General features: G+C 33.2%; 1 protein-coding gene across 2 annotated transcripts; it reads left to right on the forward strand.

Annotated features, from left to right (window-relative positions):
- Positions 1 to 16,949: 16,949 nt before the first annotated feature.
- On the forward strand, positions 16,950 to 22,084 carry LOC107887389 (putative pentatricopeptide repeat-containing protein At1g13630). Of its 2 annotated transcripts, none has more exons than XM_016811607.2 (4): positions 16,950 to 17,603; positions 17,951 to 20,058; positions 20,590 to 20,694; positions 21,376 to 22,084. In XM_016811607.2, exons 1-2 carry the CDS (start codon positions 17,168 to 17,170, stop codon positions 20,005 to 20,007), a joined length of 2,493 nt encoding a protein of 830 aa, XP_016667096.2. In that variant the 5' UTR covers positions 16,950 to 17,167; the 3' UTR covers positions 20,008 to 20,058; positions 20,590 to 20,694; positions 21,376 to 22,084. The 2 variants fall into 2 exon arrangements, with proteins under 2 accessions (XP_016667096.2, XP_016667097.2); XM_016811608.2 differs by having other exon boundaries at positions 21,434 to 22,084.
- Positions 22,085 to 22,285: the final 201 nt, after the last annotated feature.

Below are 22,285 nucleotides of genomic sequence, written 5' to 3' on the forward strand. Positions count from 1 at the left end.
TTAAACGCAAGAAGAGCCAAACTTGAAAAACTTGAACAAAAAATAAATAAATAAAAACCTTAAATGACTTTATCTAAATCAAGCCCAATTAATCTAATTGTCAAATCTCCATCAAACACAAAGGAGGGCATACAATTAATTTAAAAATAAGTTGGGAAAACATTGGCTTACACTACAACAAATAGAAGAAACAATAGTATTTTTTTTCTTTATCTTTGTGGCTTTTTTTTCTTTGTGGATATTGTGATACCACTGAAAGGTGATTTCTAATTTTCAAGTCTGTTGGAGGTATCATGATTCCAATGTTTGGATATTGTGATACCCTTTCCTTTGGTGTCGTTTTTAACCTCCAACGCATCCTTATATCACTCAACCACATGTTTGGGCCCCCAATGGCACTATTAGCCAAATTGGGTCTCAAAATGAGTAAAAACGAGGCATTTACACTTATTAACTTGAAATCTAAAAATTATAAAAAAAAACTATGAAAAAGATGCTACTTTTCTTGAGAATAAGCTCCTTAAGTATATCAGGAAAGCCTAATTTTCCATATCAAATTATGGTAGATCACCAAGATGTCTTGGCTGGACAGTCGATTATTACTGATTTGATGAGAGCCCAGAAAAGCCCAACACTCCGGTCAAAAACCATATGATCACTCTTATGGCATACTTTGTCACCGACACTATGGATATGAGGTCAATCTAGACCAGAACACAGAAATAGAGATGGTGTTAAAAAGCTTGTCTAAAGTTGCAGGCTTATACTTTGTCACGTGAAACCTTGGGAACAAGAATCTGACACTAATACAGCTCATGAAGGAATTACAATCCTATGAGTTAATGTTGATTGGCAGTCAATCGGTCCAAAAAGCAGAAGCTAACTTAGTTATTGCTTCTTCCTCTAAAGGGAAGGGAAAATACCCTAAGAGAAACAAGACTAAGTTATTTGGGCCACCTTGAGTGGAAAAGAAGATAACTAAGAAGTTTAAAGACTTATCTAAGTCTAATTGTTTCTTCAATAACAAGAAATGACACTTCAAGGCAAACTGCAAAGAGTGGAAGGATTACTTTGCCACTAAAGGTAAGGGTATTGAACTCTTTATGATAGAAGCTTGCTTAGTGGAAGATTCAATAGAGCACTAGGTCATTGATTCTAGAGTCGCTAATCATATGTGTGTTTTTCTACAAGGGTTCAAGGAAATGAAAGATCTTAAAGATAAAAGTCTATCTGTCTATCTTTACGGATCAGAAATAGGACAATTGTGGTAACTGAAGGAATGAGAGATGTACATATTTATTTTGATAATTTTAGGAAGACTATTTTGAAAGACGTTTTCTATGTAACAAGTTTTAAAAGAAACTTGATTTCTATTGCTTGTTTATATAAAAATGGTTTGACCTTAACTTTTAATGATAGTATTGTAATATTTAGAAATTGTAAACTTATCTTTAATAGTTGATGTCAAATAATCTCTATTTTATCAAACCAAATATGTACACACTGTTTGAAATTGAAATTTCGAATAAAAGACTTAAAATTTCTCATTCTAATGAGTTGTACCTTTGGCATTTGAGACTTGGTCATATTAACCAAGAAAGAATCACTAGGCTTGTGAAAGATGACACTTTAAGTTCTCTTAAAGTATTTAATCTTCCACTATATGGATCTTGCTTGAAAGGTAAGATAACTAAGTGATCTTTTAATGCAAACGGGAAAAGGACCATGAAACCCTTACAAATTGTGCACAGTAACATATGTGGCCCCATGAACGTTAGTGCAATAGATGGTTATAGGTATTATGTAATACTTATTGATGATTATTCTAGATATGAGTATGTGTACCTAATGCACCACAAGAGCGTAGCCTTTGATAAATTCAAAGAGTTTCGTGCGAAAGTGGAGAAGCAACTAGGTTTACCCATAAAGTCACTTCGATTTGCTCGAGGCGGGGAATACTTATCAGATGACTTCTTAGGGTATCTAATGAAGAATAGGATTCTATGCTATTTAACTCACTAGACACTTTACAACAAAATAACGTGGTAAAGAGAAGAAACTGATGTTGTTAGACATGGTTCATTCGATGTTAAATTATTCGAAACTGTTAATATCATTTTGGGGATATGTATTGCAAACGACTTGCTATATTCTGAATAATGTACCAACAAAGGCAGCATTTAAAACTCCATATGAATTATGGCATGGTAGGAAGCCAAATATAAATATTTAAGGATTTGGGGATGTCCGACCTACATATTGAATAAAGATGCAAGGAAGTTGGATTCATGAATAGAATTGTGCATGTTTGTGGGATATCCAAAAGGAAAAAAAGGTGGTTTGTTTTATAACCCGAAAGAGTAAATTGTGTTAGTTTCAACTCATGCTACTTTTCTTGAGAAAAATGGCATGAATGACTTTAAACCTCGAATAAAGAAGTACTTAATGAACTTTTGGGAAATACACAAAGCCCTATAGAAATAGTTCCATAACCAACTACTAATAGTATACCTACAAATGGTCAATTGCATTGGGTATTTTGTCAAGTGAGAGGGTCTCTCACAGGCATGATTCCAATTGGCGAAAGTGTTTTAAATAGGAAGATGATGACCCACTCACATATGATGAAGCAATGCAAAGTGTTAATTCCAAGCGCTAAGAAATAACTATGGAAGCTGAGATAGATTCTATGGATTCCCACGTAGTATGGGAACTTGTAGACTTACCAGAATGGATAAAACGCATAGGGTGTAAGTGGCCTTACAAGAAGAAAAAAATACGGATGAAAAAGTGGAAACTTACAAGTCTAAACTTATAGCAAAAGCTTATACTCAGAAATAAGGTATCAATTACGAAGACACATTCGCTCCAGTTTCCATGCTAAAGTCAATCTGTATATTGTTATCCATTGTAGCAGCTCTCGATTACAAGAATTGGAAAATTGATGATATTCTTGCAATGCCCTTACCCGACCTGATCGCTGAGTCTGAGTGTGGAGTATTACAATTGAACCGATTTGGTTTAACATCAAACATTAATAAAAAAATTGCCAAAAAATTTTATTACTTTATTACTAATATTTCTTACAATAGGAACCTTAAACCAAACGGATTTTGATTACCTTGAAAAATCAAATTCTAAGAAAACTACATAATTATAACATATCTAACCCCAAGGTGAAGCCTCTGAAGGTACCTATTTATGTGCATGACATCTTACTAACGATGTTGATTGATTTTACAAAGTTTGGCTTGGCCCCTCCTCAAGTTCTTTATTCACCGAACAAGTTTTGTAAATATAGGCCAAAAATCATGTAAGTTCAAAAGAACTTAGTGAGTTTCTTTGCTAATATATATAACTAAGCCACAATCTTACTGAGGTATTAACTAAAAATAAAAACAAACACGCTAAAACTCCAAGTTTTACTTAGTAATTCGTACTTTATCTAGAGTAGCGAACTCCGATACGACTTTTGTATTTCTTTATTAGTGGATAAATCGCTAAACGAGCATTACCTAGTTGAGCTTATGACTAGTCGAATGGTTTGGAAATTTCAAGATTTTTCGTTATACTTCAGGATTCTTAATTTTACCTTGCACATTTTACCTTCTTCCCTTCTTTCCACATATTTCTAGTCATGAACAACCACTTACCTTTATCTTGACTCGTAAACCCATAATTTTGAAACTTGGAGAGTTGTTGCCCATATCGTCATCCTCGAATGCAAGTCTGATTGTACTCTTTATCCTTAATATAACTCTCATTACATGATATCATTTAGCTGATTCTCTTATCTCATAATAGTTCTGGCATATTTACTGACATTCCACTCCTAAGGCCACTAGTAAAAAAACTCATGCCATACTGGTAGACTTAACCTTATTTCATCTTTTCTACTCCTACCCTACACTCGGGTTGAAATGTTGTTTGGATTACTCCATTATAATCCGCCCTATTTGCGATACCTTGCTTTTAAGGTGTAACATGTTTGTCTACAATGGATTGTTTTGGCCTAAAGTATCTAGCAAACTATTATCCAAGCGACCATTTGAGTTTACGATCTCTCTTATATGATGGTTCCCTATAGAACTAACTCTATGGCGAGTATACTTGCAGTAGATTTTCCTCAAAGAGGAATAGTCTTGATAGGCATAACTGTCACTTGGATAATCTATATTAGTACATCTTTCTATCAATAAGTTCCAACTAACCCCTCTTTACAGATTAGACTATCTGGAGTACATACGATTGAGCCCTCTCGTATAAACTACGATTTTAACGAAGCCTTATACTGGGAGTGAATTTCTCGTTACTCTTCCAAGACCTCCCTGTACATATAAAGTTTCTTTAAGCACTTTTCAACGGTTCTTAATGGTAGATCATTTGTAACGCCCCCACACCCGAGACCATCACCGGAGTCGAGCTTGAGGGGTTACCGAACAATATTTATCAAATTAAGAACTTCAAATCATTTATTTCTACATTCACAGCTTTCTAACTACCCGCGTCACAGTTACAAGAAAAATCATATCTCGAGTTATGAAACTTGAAATCTAGATCCGTAAATTTTCCCTAAATCTAGACTCATATATCTATTTACTAATTTTTTTCTAGAATTTTTGGTTGAGCCAATTAGTACAGTTTATTAGTTAAAGTCTCCCCTGTTTCAGAGTTCGACTGCTCTGACCTCTGTGTATTACGAATCAGATATTTCTCTATACAGAAATTAAATGACTATGAGGTTTGTTTATCTTAAAACTAGACTCAATAAAGAACCTGTACATATAAATAAAAACTTATAATTATTTTTGTAAAATTTATTATGAATTTTTAAAGTCAGAATAGGGGATCCAGAAATCACTCTGGCCCTGTTTCACAAAAGTTTAAATATCTCATAAAATATAATTTATATGCCTGTTTTGTTCAATCCACATGAAAATAGACTCATTAAGCTTCAATTTCATAACTTACTCATCATTTAGTTCCATTTATAATAGTTTTAGTGATTTTTCAAATTCATGTCATTGCTGCAGCAATATTCTGTTTTAAGGCAAGTTTCATCTTTCCATGAATTTTTATGAACTAGATAACCTATTAAACTTCCATAATATCAAACATGATCTAAATTAGCCATCACCATAACTTATCAATATCAAACATTTTCTCAACCAAACATGGCCATATCATAAAATTATTTACACAAAATAAGTATATTGCTATACATGCCATACTTAAGTTTTACAAGCCATTTACCCAGATGAAAGTCCTTTGGATAGTGTGATCGAACCTTCGACCCGTCCCGATTCCCGAGCTGGCTTGTTCAAAACTGCAGTGAATGAAAAGGAAGGAGTAAGCATAAATGCTTAGTAAGTTCATATGTAAATAACAAGTAACATAACAATACAAATATACCAAACAACTTTAGCATGGTACCACCAAAACATATATCACATCTTTAAACATCATTCATCATCTTACCACCTTATCGTTGTTGTATCTATTTTCAACCCGAGGGTTAAGAACATACCTGTCCAAAGTGTCCATTTCACAACACTTACCCAAAACGTCACTTATATCTTAAGTGCTCTTCCATTAAACTAGAAATTTCACCCGTTGAACACATCAGAATACAACTCGGATACACGGATAATTTGCACATAAGTGCCTCATATGTAATCAAGAAATCATGTAACCCGCCCCTAAGTGAACTCGGGCTCAACTCAACGAGCTCGGGCGTTCGCATCCATAAGTGAACTCGGACTCAACTCAACGAGTTCGGATGCCTAGTTACATCTCACGAACTCGGACTCAACTCAACGAGTTCGGACATTCGCATCCATAGGTGAACTCGGACTCAACTCAACGAGTTCAGATGCTCAACCATCCTAGTGACATGTCACTTGTATCCTAATCTATTCCTAAGGTTCAAACGGGATTTTTCCTCGATCTCACATTGCCATCTTCCATGGAATATCGGAACCGATACTCGGTAGCAATTCATATTTATCAAGTAGTAAACATAATTTGCATATTACTCAACATTAACCACAAAGCATAATATTTCATGATAAAAAAAATCAGCATATCATATAATTAACATCAATAACTTAAAAATAACAATTATGCTACATTATTTACACATGAACTTACCTTGGACCAAAATATAAAGATTTTGCAATTTAGTCCACAATCTTTTCTTTTCCTCGATCACGATTTGAATCTCGTTTTTCTTGATCTATAATACCAAATTAATCTTATTTAATACATACATTTATCAAAACAGCATTTAATACGAACTTTAAAAAAATACACTTTTGCCCCTAAACTTTTGCATAATTACACTTTTGCCCCTAGGCTCGAGAATTAAACTTTATTCCTTATTCTTATGTTTTATAACATGCTGATCACTTTTCCCTTCTATGGAAACATCAAATTCTCTCTCTAACATATACTTGTGACTATTAGGTATTTTTGCCGATTAAGCCTTTTTACTCATTTTCACTAAAAACCGAGTAGCACAAGTTGTCTAACATAATTTAAAACCCCATATTCTATCATAAAACATCAAAATACACAAATTTCACCTATGGGTATTTTTCCAAATATAAACCCTAGGTTGAATTATTGCTAGCATAAGCTTAATCGAGCTTCCGAGATTCCAAAAACGTAAAGAACATTAAAAACGGGGCTTGGAATCACTTACTATGGAGCTTGGAAGCTTGAAACAAACCCTAGCTATGGAGAACCCTTGAAATTTCGGCCTAATGAAGAAGATGGACAAAAATTGGCTTTTAATTTTGTTTTTAATTCATTTTAATAACTAAATGACCAAAATACCCTTACTACTAAACTTTCCAAAAATTCCTTCCATGTCCTAATTTTGTCCATGAACTTAAAATTGGTCAAATTGCTATTTAATACCTCCTCATTAATATTCCAAAACAATTTCATACTAAAAACTTCTAGAATGCAAGTTTTGCAACTTATTCGATTTAGTCCATACTTTCAATTTAAGCACTTTAGGCATAGAATTTCATCACGAAATTTTCACACAATCATGCAATCATATCATAAACATCAAAAGCATTGTAAAATAATTATTTCTATCTCGGATTTTTGGTCACGAAACCACTATTTCGATTAAGCCCTAATTCAGGATATTACATCATTATTTGCGATCCTTGGATAATCCTCTTTCGTTTGCCTATATACAAGGCATTACTGTCACATCATTCTCATATTTAACTCTTGTTAGGTTACCACCATATGCCCTACCAGCTTCTATGTTTACCCGTTTTGGCAGACTTGTCCTATCACTATTACTTTTGACTTTTTCAACGGATTCCTCAAACCCGTTGGCTAGCTATCACTTATCAACACTTGCATTTTTCCTCTAACCTTTTTTCCTCGTTTGTGTGATTTTCTATGATTACCGTCCTGGTAGACTACCCTATTTTTTCTACCCCAGTGGACTATCTCATGTTTACCGTCTTGGCGGACTACTCCATTTTTATTTTCAAGGTGGATTCTATATGCTGTCATAGTTGGGCTATGGTCTTACACATCATACCATATGTTTAATATCCTAGCAGACTCTCTATGTTGTCATAGTCGAACTATAGTCTTATACATCATACCTTATGTTTAATGGCCTAGCAGACTCTTTATATTGCCATGGCCAAGCTATGGTCTTACACGTTATACCCTATTACAACCCATCCATGCTATCTCACTTCTAACCTTAATGCTTGAACATCATAGTGCCCTCTCCGCGAGGCCTAAAGCTTTGCACATCACGGTTTGCACCCAAAAATTTTGGATTGTGATAAAAGGAAACTCCATTTCTCAAACCATCCGCCCAACCCTTCATAATGCCAAATCCTAACTTCTTTCCCTCTATACTCCACCGTTATAAACATGCAATACATGCATTTTGTAAAAATATTATCATGGAGTATACTACTTTTTAGGCATAGAATCATAACCATTTTATGCATATCAGAATACATTTACGGATACTCATATAACTACACAATCTTATACATAACATTCTCAATAAACAGAGATAATACATAATTATAGAACTCTCTCTGAACTCAACACAAATTCATAACGGCCACACAACATCCCAGGAATGGAGTATAGAAAATCATCTAATGCTTATTTGCCTCCTCAACTTAGCTTTTTCGAAAACTAGAGCTTCTATTCTCTTGGAAGCTAAGCATTAAAATAAATTCATAAGTTGAACTCAACACTCCAGTTGAAAAACTCTATTTCTAGAAGCATGCAGCACCCCTTCAAGGTTCTGAAAATTCTTAACTTTATTTTCTCAAATTTACGAACACCGAAAGATTTAGAACCTTACCAGTCCCTTTGTTTATCTATCCTCTTGACTCAATCTACAAGAATATTACTCCATGCAAAGCTCTCTTATCTTTTTCTTCTTTAGAGAAATAGAAGAAGATGCCAAAGAGAACAAAATAGGGTTGAAAAGAATTCACATCAGGAATTCATTTCCCTACTATTTATAGCCCTTCACGCACGATTATCAACCCTATCAAAACTGTACATTGGTAATCATTTTGTCTCCCACAAAGGAACCAGTTGGTCTTAATCCAACCAGACTAGAACTGGAACCCAACTATGTCCAAATCAGCCACTAAAATTTTCCTGATTTTTCAGTAGAAACCACCAACTTATGGCTTCTTTCAATTTAACCCCTAATTATTCCTAAATTTTGAGCTTAAGGAAAACCAGTGTGACAATTTTTGAATGGCTATCTTGAAGAAAGCATCTATATGATGCAACCCACCTAATATATAGCTAAAAGAAATGAACATAAAGTTTGCAAACTGCTTAGTTCCATATATAGACTTAAGTAAGCATCTCGATCATAAAATCAAAGATTTGATTAAGCGATCAAGAATTTTGGATTTGAGAAAAATGTAGATGAACCTTTTGTTATAAAAATATTAGGGATTGAAAGGTAGGCTTTCTCATTCTATATGTCGATAACATTCTACTTAATAGGAATAATGTTGGACATTGTCATTGGTTAAACTGTGGTTAACCTAACAGTTTAACATAAAGAGCTTGGGAAAAGCTAATTTTGATCGAAGAATTCAAATCCTAAGGGATTGAAAGAACAAAGCAATAGCATTATCGCAAGCTTCATACATGGACAAGATATTGAAACGTTATGCATGTTGGATCTAGTGTCCTAAATGTAGTATATTCGTTTGTAGACTTGTAATTTTTTTGAAAAAATTGGTTAATAAAATAATTCATGAACTATATTAATATACTTTGTATGATGTCCTCATGTGGTTTTTGTATGCAAAGCAAAATAGAAAAAATTATTGGCTCACTAGTTATCTAACATTTAAACTAATACTAAGCAGTATTACGTGGTCAGATTGTAATACGGAAAGATAACTTAAATTAGTAGACAAACCTAAACATGTCCTTAGTCTAATCGAAAATGAGCAAACCGATTAAAAGACTAATATGTCGCCTATCAACTTCAATTGGGGAGATGCCTTGTCTTGGGTATCAGAGTGGATGACTCCCAGAAAATAAAAAACATAGATGTAATTAATTGGACTGATAGTACATCAGATTGGACTAAAAAGGAATAGATCCTATATCTATTTATGGATTTATTCACTTGTGACATTTAAAGTGTAGCATACCTTAATCCTGAGTAGATGATGGACTATGTGTGCATGACTCGTACACATTGATGTAAGTAAAAGCCTGAGTTCAAATAGATAAGGTACTAAAAGTTGGTGTATTAGGTATACGACTTCTACAATATGTAGCATCATTCATAATAGTGGAATTCATAACATAAGACATTGGTAAATGATATCCTCTTATTGGCATTTCATTATAGATGAAAAGTAAATGTGGCTATGGATCGTTTGTCTTTGTGATGAATCAATTGATTACTATTTGATAGTAATTGACTTTAATAAAGGAAGATGTAGTGGTTACCATGAAATAAAATAGGATTATATTAGGAGAGCGGATTTATCCCAAAAATATTAAGGATATTCTATGAGGTTAACGCACTTATGATAAGGTTATCAGACGAGCATTGATCAAGTTGTTTTCGTAATGTTATGTCATTAAGTAGAGCTTAGTCACGATACTATAGTGGAATGACTTCATAACTAAATGAGTTTATAATTAATAGGCGACAAGCTGAAACTTAATTATAAATCATTGAGGCATTAATCACTTATGTCCAATCGATCCCTAAGCTAGATTGTTGAAACCAAAAATGATTGCATGTTGAATCTAATGAACAAAAATGGATAGAAATGGTTAAATTAGAGAAATAGGAAACATTTGAAATGAATGTAGTTTTCTCATTGAATGGAAATAAATTGAAAAATTAATTTATGACTTTTCGAATTATTATTTAATTAATTAATTTAAGTTTGAAAATAGAATTAAATTAATTTTTCATAATAAATCTGTTAAATGTATAAATATTAAATATATTTTCTTATATAGATTCTTTTATGGTAAAGTTATCATTATTTTAACAGAATTAGAATCAGGTTGAAAAAATTATTTAATTTGAAAATTTATTTATTTAAATTCATTTATGATATTTATTTTGAAAAATAGAAAAACAAGTATTGGGTTGGATTGAATTATAAAGTGTTCGATTAAAAGTTTAGGAAACACTTATAATTAGACCCGATACGGGAGACGCCCAAAGCCCAAAAACCCTTCATGTTAATACATGGGACAAGAAACCCTAGTATATTTAACTGGGATTGTCGCCCCCTCTCTCCTAGTTGGATTTGGATTTTGTTTTTCTATTAAAATAGAATTCTGCTAATTCAACAAGGGTTTCACTTCTTCTTTCTATAAATAGATGGCACTAATAGGTTTAAACACACAACTTTAAGATATTGTTATTTTGCTCGAAAATAGTAAGAAATTATTTTTAAGTATAAATTTTAATTTCTAGAATAAAAATTCTATAGATTTCTATTAATGAGGGATTTTTGTTTTCCCACTAAACGTAAAGTAAATAATTTCTGATTTTGTATTTAATTCGAATTTATTCAAGCCCAAACTCGAAACAGTTCTTGATACAAGAATATTGAATTTTTTATTACTATAAAAAATCACAATTCGGCTTGATTTTCAAAAAAAATTCATTGTGCAAGAAAACCTTTTTTGAATTGCATTTTTTCCAACAATACAATGACTAATTTGAAAAAGGGAAATCAACCTTCTGTATAAGGATTTCTGCTTTCTTTGGAGGATTGTCTTAAGACATTAGAAGAAGGAAAAAACATAAGAAAGGTTCCTTATGCTTCTGCGGTAGGAAGTCTCATCTATGCTATGTTATGCACATGTCCAAATATTTGTTTCTTAGTGGGGCTGGTGAGTCGATATCAGTCAAATCTAGGACCAAGGCATTGACAAGCAATTAACCATATACTCAAGTATTTACAAATAATGAGGGATTATATGCTTGTGTATTACGGAGGAGATATTACTCTTATTGGATATACTGATTTTTATTTCCAAATGTGTCGGGATTTGAGGAAATCGACATTGGGCTATGTTTTTGTCTTAGGCGACAGGTCCATTGGTGGTGAAGTGTAAAGTAGAGTTGTACTGTTGACTCCACTATGGAGGTCGAATATGTGGTTGCTTTTGCACTACAAAAGAAACAACATGGTTTCAAAAGTTTCTTATGGATCTTGAAGTAATTCCATGTATTGAAAAAGCTATCAAGCTGTACTGTGATGACAATGTGGCAATAACTAATACCAAGGAAACCAGAATCCACAAGAGAACAAAATATATTGATAGAAAGTATCATATCATAAGAGAGGCAGTAGTAGACAAAATCGTAGGTGTAGTCATAAGCTAGGAGTTTTGAGAAACACGTAGCGAGCATAGAAATTTGGAAGATGACTCATCTACTTCACTAGGACAAGTGGTATTGGATCTGAAGCCCTAAGTGTGTATATTCGTTTGTAAACTTGTAATTTTTTCAAACATATTAGTTAATAAAATAATTTATAGATTACCTTAATATACTTTTTATAAAGTCCTCATGTGGTTTTAGCATGCAATGCAAAATAGAAGCAAATATTGACTCAACATTTAAACTAATACTAAGTTATATTACGTGGTCGGATCATAATATAGAAAGAAAACTTATATTAGTAGACGATCTAAACATGTCCTTAGTCTAATCAGAATGGGAAAACCGGCTGAAAGACTCATATGTCGTCTATCAAGTCCAATTAGGGAGATGTCTTTTCTTAGGCATCAGAATGGATGACTCCCAGAAGATAGAGACATAAATGTGATTGACTAGACTGACAGTACATCAGAATGGACCCAAGAAGAATAGATCATAAATCCGTTTATGGATTTGTTCACTTGTGACGTTCATAGTGTGGCATACATTATCTTTAGTGGATGATGGACTATGTATGCATGACTCATTTACTTTGATGTAAGTAAAAGTCTGAGCTCAAATAGATAAGGAACTAAAAGTCGGAGTGTTAAGTATACGACTTCTGCAGTATGTAGCATCATTCATAATAGTGGAATTCATAGCCTAAGACATAGGTAAATGATATCCTCTTATTGGCATTAAATGATAGATGAAAAGTAAATGTGGTCATGGGTCATTCATCTGTTTGATGAATGACTTAATTACTATTTGATAGTAATTGGCTTTTCATGAAGGAAGATGTAACAGTTATTATGAAATAAAATAGGATCATATTGGGAGAGTGGATTTATCTCAATAAGATTAAGGATATCCTATGAGGGTAAAACACTTATGACAAGGTCATTAGACGAGCACTCATCGAGTAGCTTTCATAATGGTATGTAATTGGGGAGAGATTAGTTATGATACTATAGTGGAATGATTTCATGACCAAATAAGTTTATAATTAATAGGCAAAAGGCTGGAACTTAATTATAAATCATTTGAGCCCTAATCACATTTATTCAATCTATACATTCGCTAGGTTGTTGAAACCAAAAATGAATTGTATTATGAATGAAATGAATAGAAATGGATAGAAATGATAAAATTAAAGAACTTGGCATTCAGAAATAAATGTGGTTTCTCACTTGGAATAGAAATGACCTGAGAATTAATTTGAGTTTTTTGAATTATTATTTAATTAAATAATTGAAGTTTGAAAATGGAATTAAATTAATTGGTTATTATGAAATTCGTTGAATGTAGAATTTAAATATATTTTCTTATAGACTATCTTTTGGTAAAGTTGTTATAATTTTAATGGAATTATTAGGTTGAAAATTTTTTAATTAGAAAATTAATTAATTTAAATTAATTTAAATAATGTCTATTTTGAGAAATAGAAAAATATGTATTGGGTTAGATTAAATTATAAAGTGTTAGGTTAAAAACTCAGGAAGCACATATAATTGGACCCAATACAGAAAAGGCTTGAATTTTCATCATCATACATATAAAGGGAAGCACATCCTATTAGCCCTTCTCTCTCCTAGCTCAATTAGGAAGTTATTTTCTATTAAATAGACTTCTACTAATTCAACAAGGGTTTCAATTCTTCTCCCTATAAATAGATGGCATCAGTAGGGCTAAATACAAAATAAGTTTTACACAACTATGAGATATTATAATTCTGCCCGAAAATAGTGAGAATTTGTTTCTAAGTATAAATTCTATTTTTTGAAATAACAATTAAAGAGAGATTTTTGTTTTCCCACTGAAAGTAAAGTAAATAATTTTTTTATTCTGTGTCTAATTCAAATTCGTTTGAGGCAACACTCGAAGCAATTTGTGGTACGAGAATATAGGAGAAGGTCGTTCGATTAAAGTCGAGAACAACAAGGATTCATCTAGCCACAGGTACAATTTTGGAAAAAGTTTATTGCTATAAATATCACAAACCGGCTCGATTTTAAAAATTTTAATTTTTCACTGTGGAATAAAACCATTTTCAAACATGATTTTTTCCAACATGTTCTTGTTCTTAAGAGTATTCTTAGATGTTCCAAACTTCTTAAACCTCCTAACTTGCTTCTTAAAGGCTTTATTAAAATTTTGAGTTAGCACTGCAATTTGCTCTTAGAGCTCTTCTATGGTAGAAGCATTGGGAATTGGCACTTCATTCCCAACTTATAGTGCAATGCTCCTTTCTCCTTTAGTCTTAACCTTCTTGGATTCGTCCAGGTTCAACTTGAACATTTGTAAAGATTCTATCAACTCATCAATCTTTAAGCTCTCCAGATCTTTTGTCTTTTTAATGGCAATCACTTTAATAGATAATTTTCCTGGCAGTGACCTTAAGACCTTTCTCACTAATTTAGAATTCAAATACTCTTCATCAAAAGAAAATGTTTGATTGGACAAGTCACACAACTTGGCAAAGAACTTTTCAATTATCTCAGTATCTTGCATTATTAGGTTTTCAAATTTAGTGGTTAACATCTACATCTTGGATTGCTTAACAGTATTAGTGCTCCCATGAGCAGTTTGGAGTATTTCCCAAGCTTCCTTAGCAACTGTGCACTTGGAAATGTGCTTGAACTCTTACATATCAATGCCACGGAATATGGCATATAAGGCCTTGAATTTTGCATTTGTAACTCTCTCTTCTTCAGTAGTACATTGAACCTCAGACTTAGGAACCTTTCCAACATTTGTATCAATAGTAAGAGCTTGTCAACCAGTAACTAAAAATCTCCATGCCTTTTCATCGACAGACTTAATGTAGGTTTTCATTCTTGCCTTCCTGTAAGGATAATTGTCATTCTAAAGCATAGAGGGACGAGTAAAAGATGAACCATCCATTATCAGCAAAAAAGCAACATCAGGATTCACCATTAAATGCGTTAAGTGCCTTATTTGATACTAATTGTTGCTACCTTAAGTTGCTTGTTTGCTAAAATGCAAAACTATAATGGAAGTGTCAAATTGTAGTGGCTACTACAGCTTGGCACTAAGAAAACCTATATAACAAAATGGAATAACATAGAGGTTTGTTTATGTAGTTTGGTTTCCCTACGCCTGCAAAGCTTAGCTCAATGAGTAATTCCACTTTCTTTAACCAAACTATAACAAATGATTTACACTCTATCATTCCCTATGTTTAAAGATCTCACCTTTGTACCTAAAGACTAGAACACTCACCTCCAAATCCTCCCCCTAAGAACTTGAGCAATAAACACTCTCAATAATGTTTACAGTATAATTTTCACTCTCTCACAAAAATATTCCTTAATGAATAGATTTGAATGCACTCAATAAGCTCTCATACAGAACGTATACAAGTCTCTCCACATATTCCATTTGGCTTGTTAACATAAAATCTAAGTGAATACAAAGTAACTCTTCGAAAATATCTAATACAATCACACTAATCAAAGAACAACCAATTGAAGTTATGACTTCCAAAATAATAGCATAATATTTATCTATTTTCCACATTCCAAAGGTTAATTTGATTCACTTGAATATAATCCAATCTCCAATGGTCAAGGATTAGTTTTCATAGATAGACAAAAAGATCTTCAATTAAATAGCACATAACTAGGTCTAATGATTTTCTTCATTAAATTGTCAAACCAGATAAGACAAGTATTTAACCACTTCAATAGCAGTCTGTTGTTGACACTACCGAGTGTCATTCAGCAACTCTCGGCACAATTTTCCTCAACACTTGTGACTCTTTTGCATACCAAAATATAAGTTGCGGTGAATAAAATATTAAAGAAAGTAACATAATTACAAATATCTTGAAACCTTCGATTAATTTCTTATAAATTTATTTTATCTCTACGCATCAATAATTTGGAGGAAATGGTAAATTGCATTAGCTTAAAGAAAATAAAATATAAGAAATGGACATTGTGACAGATTATTTGTATTACCGAAGTTTAAAGAGGGGAAAGCAACACATATCAATAATTGGGCATTTGCCTTCAACGGAGTAAGGAGTGATTACATGAATTAATTGAATTAAATCCTAAAATGATTATTTTATTATAAATAAACAGAGATTAACAATTATCAAAAATCTGATGAATGGAATATGTTGCTACAAAGGAGTTTCAAGAAGTTTTTATCGCTAAAATTGAATGTTTTATAGAAAAAGATTTTTAAAATAGAGGACACGGACAGGGCGACAAAAAAAATGAAATCAATGGTTATAACTTAGTGATTTTTTTTATTTTTCTTTTAAATTGAGTTTTAAAGTAAAGTTCAGTTTATTATTAAATTTTAAAAGTGATTTTTAAAAGCGTTATAGAAAATTACTATTAAAAAATGATTTTGAAAAAATAAAATATTTAATTTAGATATAATATTATAAAATAGAAGAATAATATCACAAAATGTAGGAAAGCAAATGAGATCCCACAAGTAGTATTTTAGTGTTGGATGCCACTAGATGATAAAAAAAAATTATTATTTTTAAAATCTATAATTCTTTACAGGCTTGACAAACAAGCCATTAAATAGACATACGGGATTCAACACTAAAAATAAATTTCAAAGTCAAGCGTAAATGGATTAACAATATATTCAACGTGGAGAGCTTGGAAGCATTGATGCCAACGTAAACGGTAGTAGTAGAATGAAGGTGTTTTAATTATTAATGGGGTTAAAGGTGTAAATGTAATTTTAATTTTTTTAGTTTAGATTAAAATTAAGATTTGATTTGAAAAGTTTATTTTTTTTATTTGAAATCTTTAATTTAGGTTAAAAATCACCGGTATATTCTTTTTCTTTTTTCTTTTTAACTTTTTCATCTAATTTTCCAATGATTCAATATATTTACTTTTTATATTTTTAAATAATAAAGTTTTATACTTTTATTTTAAAAATTTTATAAATATGTTTTAATTTACAAAAAAGTTTATTATAATTTTTTAATTTATCCTAGCGAAGTTTACAAGAGGGACGCCGTTTATAATTTCCCTAGGATAGATGATGAATCATATTCCTCGTTGGCGACGCAGCCCTCCCTTCAACTCTGAGTCACTGAAATTACCGGGAAATTAACGGCTCTCTTAAACCCTAAAGCCCTAATTCAAAACAATTTGTCAATTTCTCTCCCCCTCCCCCAAAAGAAGAAAAAAAAAAAAAAGAGAAAACTTTAAGATCTGGTTTTCAATGCTGAATAAATGGAAACCCTTCAGTTTCCTAGCAAAACCTCATGTTTGTTCCCTTCTTTCTTCCCTAACATTCTTCAAACCTTCAGTCTCCGTTGCCAGGCTGGTAGAAGAAGAGCCCTCTCTTTCCCACTCTCCTAAAGACCCTGTTTCCGAGATCCTTTCTGGGTTGAAAAAAATGGGCTTTAGGAGGTTTTTAGCTGGGGATTACTTTAGGAACGTTGTTTTGAGTTTGGATCAGTTACAGGTTGATAAAATTATAAATTCTCTGAGAGTTGAAAGCCCTGATTTTGCAGTAGTTTTCTTTGATTTAATGAGGAATGAGTATAGGTTTCGGCATTCGAGGTTTTCTCGGTTCGTTGTGGCCCATGTTTTGGCGGGACAGAGGCGGCACGAAGAGTTGCGGTTTGTTGTCGAACAAATGTTAAAAGAGGAAGGTACTTGTTTAGGGTATTTGATTAATTGTTCATTTTTCTCTTTGGTGCATTTTTTGTTGGATTTTAACCTTATTTTTGGTTTTTTGGCTTCTACACATTGTAAGTTTCTTGTATTTTTCATTGACATTTTCTTAGTGATATATGTTGTTGGTGGTTGCAATTGTTGGACTTGTGTCAAACTAAGCTTGCTTTGCATCAGGGTGAACTATTGTTTTAACCAGATGATTTGCCAAATGCTTTTTAGTTACAAAGTTCTTTTATTTATTCATTAATTTCTGGGAGGGAGTGTTCAAAAATTTGAAATGCTTATTTCTTTTTGTTTATAGATTTTATGTGATTTCTGATAGGCTCTGGCTCTGCTCCTTCACTTTGTGAGCTCCTTTTGAATGGCTTTAGAGACTGGGACCAGAAAAGTTTAGTATGGGATATGTTGGCTTTTGTTTATTCAAGATTTGAGATGGTTCACGATGCTCTCTATGTTCTTGCGAAGATGAAGGATCTCAAATTGCGTGCTTCAATACTGACCTATAATAGTCTTTTATACAATTTGAGGCATGCTTATATCATGTGGGATGTTTATAATGAAATCAAAGTTGCTGGAGCTACTCAGAGCAAGCAAACTAATTCTATTGTCATAGATGGCCTTTGTAGCCAATCCAAGCTACAAGATGCAGTTTCATTCCTGCGAGAGACTGAAGCAAAGGGGCTCGGTCCTTCTGTTGTTTCATTAAATACAATTATGTCAAGATATTGCAAATTAGGCTTCACTGATGTTGCAAAATCATTTTTTTGCATGATGCTTAAGTATGGACTACTTCCTGATGCATATAGTTATAATATTCTTATTCATGGACTTTGTATAGCTGGTTCCATGGAGGAAGCATTAGAGTTCACAAGTGACATGGAGAAGCATGGTGTAGAGCCTGATATAGTGACATATAACATTCTCATGAAGGGGTTCGATCTACTTGGTCAGATGGGTGGGGCTTGGATGGTCATTCAAAGAATGCTAGATAAAGGGTTGAATCCAGATGTTGTAACATATTTGATGCTCATATGTGGCCACTGTCAGAATGGGAATGTCAAGCAGGGATTAAAGTTGCAGGAAGAGATGCTTTCACGTGGATTTCAGTTGAGTGCCCTCTCATACAGTGTATTGCTCAGCAGTTTGTGTAAGATCGGACAGGTTCATGAGGCACTGGTGTTGTTTTATGAAATGGAAAATCATGGCGTGGAACCAGATCATATAACATATTCCATCCTTATTCATGGGCTCTGCAAGCAAGGAGAAGTGCAAAGCGCTCTTCTACTGTACAAAGAAATGTGGTCAAAGAGCATTCCCCCAAATTCATATTCAAGTGGGGCCATTTTATTGAGTTTATGTAAGAATGGGATGGTATCGGAGGCAAGAATGTATTTGGATTCTCTGGTAATGAATGACTGTGCCCATGATATTGTTCTCTATAATATTATGATTGATGGGTATGTGAAGCATGGCAATCTTGAGGAGGCTGTAGTGTTATATAGGCTAATTACTGAAAAAGGGATTACTCCTACTACAGTGACTTTTAATTCTCTCATTTATGGGTTCTGCAAAAGAAGAAACTTTACTGAGGCAAGAAGATTGATGGAGACTATAAGGCTGCTTGGCTTGGAACCAACTGCTGTGACATACACCACTCTTATGAATGCATACTGCAAAGATGGAAATCTGCGCTGCATGCTGGAGTTGCTTCAAGAAATGCATGCAAACGGTATCAGGCCAACTCATGTTACTTACACTGTAATTATCAAAGGGCTATGCAAACAGCGGAAGTTACAAGAAGCTGTCCAATTGCTTGAGGATATGCGTATTAAGGGTCTAAACCCAGATCAAGTAACATACAATACCATCATACAATGCTTCTGCAAAGCTCGAAACATTAAAACTGCTTTTAAGTTACTCAATGAAATGTGGCTAAATAATCTTAAGCCTACACCAGTTACATATAGCATTCTTATAAATGGTCTCTGTGTATATGGTAACCTTAAGGATGCTAATAAGTTGCTGATTTATCTTCATGAACAAAATATCAAATTGACCAGAGTTGGTTACACTCAAATAATCAAAGCACATTGTGTGAAGGGTGATGTGCACTGTGCATTCATGTTTTTCCACCTAATGATGGAGATGGGCTTTGAAATTTCAATAAAAGATTATACTGCAGTTATCAATAGATTGTGCAAAAGGTGTTTGATGACTGAGGCTCAACAGTTTTTCTCTATCATGTTATTTCATGGCATTTCTCCAGATCAAGAAATTTGTGAAGCTTTGTTGGATGCTTACCAGCAATGTGGTGATATCATATCTGGTTATCAAATGCTTGCATTGACAGTCAAAGCTGGCTTACTTCCTCGGAGATAATGAGAAATAATGATTTTCATTGAGATGGAACTGCCTAATTGGTGGACTGAGGTTTGTCACTTTAAGATACATAACATTAGATCATAAATATAAGTTTCTTATGGTTTTTTACTGCAGATTCAAATTAAATGGTCCTTATGAAACAAATTATCCTTTTCTCCCATCTTAATATTAATAAAGGAACAATCTATGCTGTGAAAATAACAACGGTTAGGCTAATAGAAGGCTACTTAAATTATGCTTAAAGTTTTGAGGAATCATGCTTCGAATGAAAATAATTGCTGCCCATTAAATATCAAATTCTACTAATTGCTTGGAAATTTAAAACTATTCTGCATCCTTTATTCATTAATGGTGTGGTGTTGGAAAGGATAGGCTGAGGGATACCTTATTAATTGTCATATCTATCATAAAGATTGGGGATGATTGAATGCTTCCTATGTTCCCCTCCCACCACCCCACCCCCCCCAAAAAAAAAAAAAAAAAAAAAAATCTTAATTGAAACTATGTTAAGTCTATTGAACTATCTTCATTTAGTGAATCTATTTTGCTAGATGTTTGAAGATGTCTGCTTCCTTATAGGATCAAATGAGGAATGAAAAGAAATTGGCATGATATCAAGCTTACATCAGCAAAATTCATTTGCCCAAGTGTAATCAGCTTTTGGAGCTGCCAACTGCGTGATAGGTAAGTGCTTTTCTGCTCACTTTCTACTACGTAGGAACTGTAGTTATTCATAAAGATAGCTTCAAAATAAATAGAAAACATCTTAAGAGCCAATAAGACACACATAAAATGAAAAGGAAGGAGGAGAAAAATCTAGGCTTTGTCATTCTAAAATAAAACAAGTGGTTCTGATAAAAGCTTGAAATTATTTTGTAACCTAAAAGAGGCAGTTCTCTCTGATTCGTTAGTTCATGTTATAGTTGAAAATGGAGGATATAGAATCATGACAATAAGAAGGTTACTTCTGCATGTCTGAATGCCTACTTTGATCCGCATTAATGTGTTAAGAGTTGCCATATAATACAGGATGAGTTATACTTGTCTCTCATGTAAAAGATTGCTTGTTTATTTAATGTCTGAACGAAGTGAAGGTAATGTCTCATTGGGGTTGGAAAGTTGAATATCTCCTCCAATGTAGAATAGTGTTTTGTGATTGTTGACAATATTTTAAGGCTACTTATCTATAGGCCATAACCCATTTCCTTTTAGCTCTGAAGACTTTTTTTTGGTTTCATGATAACCTCCCCCAGTTAAGGGAAGTTATGTTAAAAAGATGAAAAAGTATGATACAAAATATTTTAATCAAGGGTTATGCTATCAACTAGGATTGCTAATTATATATATGCATATGTACACACGCAGGCAATATGCATACATGTAACTTGAATAAAGCTCCATTTCTTCTGACTTATTGCTTTAGGAGGAGGGTTGATTGAGGTCAAGAAAAGCCAGCATGTTGCCTTGGGACAGGGTATGGGAAGACCAGGATTTGGGGGGTTGGGTTTGGGCTGGCAACAGTGGAAATGGTAGTTGGTTGATATGCTCAGTGAAGATATATATTAGGAAGATGGTTTGGGTGGAAGAAGATGAATATGTGAACTGTCTTGACAATTGAGCATTGGAAAATAGGCGGCAGAGATTGGAGGCTGGATACCAGAGACTAAAGAGTAAAGAAACACACAGCTCTATCAAAGTGGAGGCATGTCAATGTGTTATGACTTGTTGAGTATGAAAGAATGAGAAGTATAATGGCCTGTTTCTCTTTTAGCCACTAAGTTAGTTATTACTACTTGCTATCATATCCAGATTGGAGAGGAATGGCGGATACATATAGTAATCCCGTAAAGTAAATGCTTTGATTTCAACCAAAAATGTCACTAGATTTTTGCTGCTGCCTGTAATTGATTCTTTTGTGTCGAGTGGACCATTTGGTTTCATGCAGATGGAGGACATCAATCTGGAATCTTTAATTGCAATATGTAAACCATTGGTTTGCTTAACAAGGATGAGGCTCATTTAGACAAAAATTAATGAAGTTATTATAAGAAATCATGGTTTTTTTTGGTCCAAACCAAAACACTGTCATGATACTGAATTACTAATAATAATCTGGATTAAAAGCTTTTCCGTTGCATGTTTGCATGAAGCCCTGACTTGCACCATAGAGGACCCATTGAGAAGACATCTAAACTTTGTGAGCTAAAAGACAACCAAAATCCCGCAATCGAGTGGGACTAGGAGAGAAAAGCCAAATTATTGTTGTTTTCATCAT

The sequence above is a fragment of the Gossypium hirsutum genome, chromosome A03 (assembly GCF_007990345.1).
Source record: "Gossypium hirsutum isolate 1008001.06 chromosome A03, Gossypium_hirsutum_v2.1, whole genome shotgun sequence".
Lineage (NCBI taxonomy): Eukaryota > Viridiplantae > Streptophyta > Magnoliopsida > Malvales > Malvaceae > Gossypium > Gossypium hirsutum.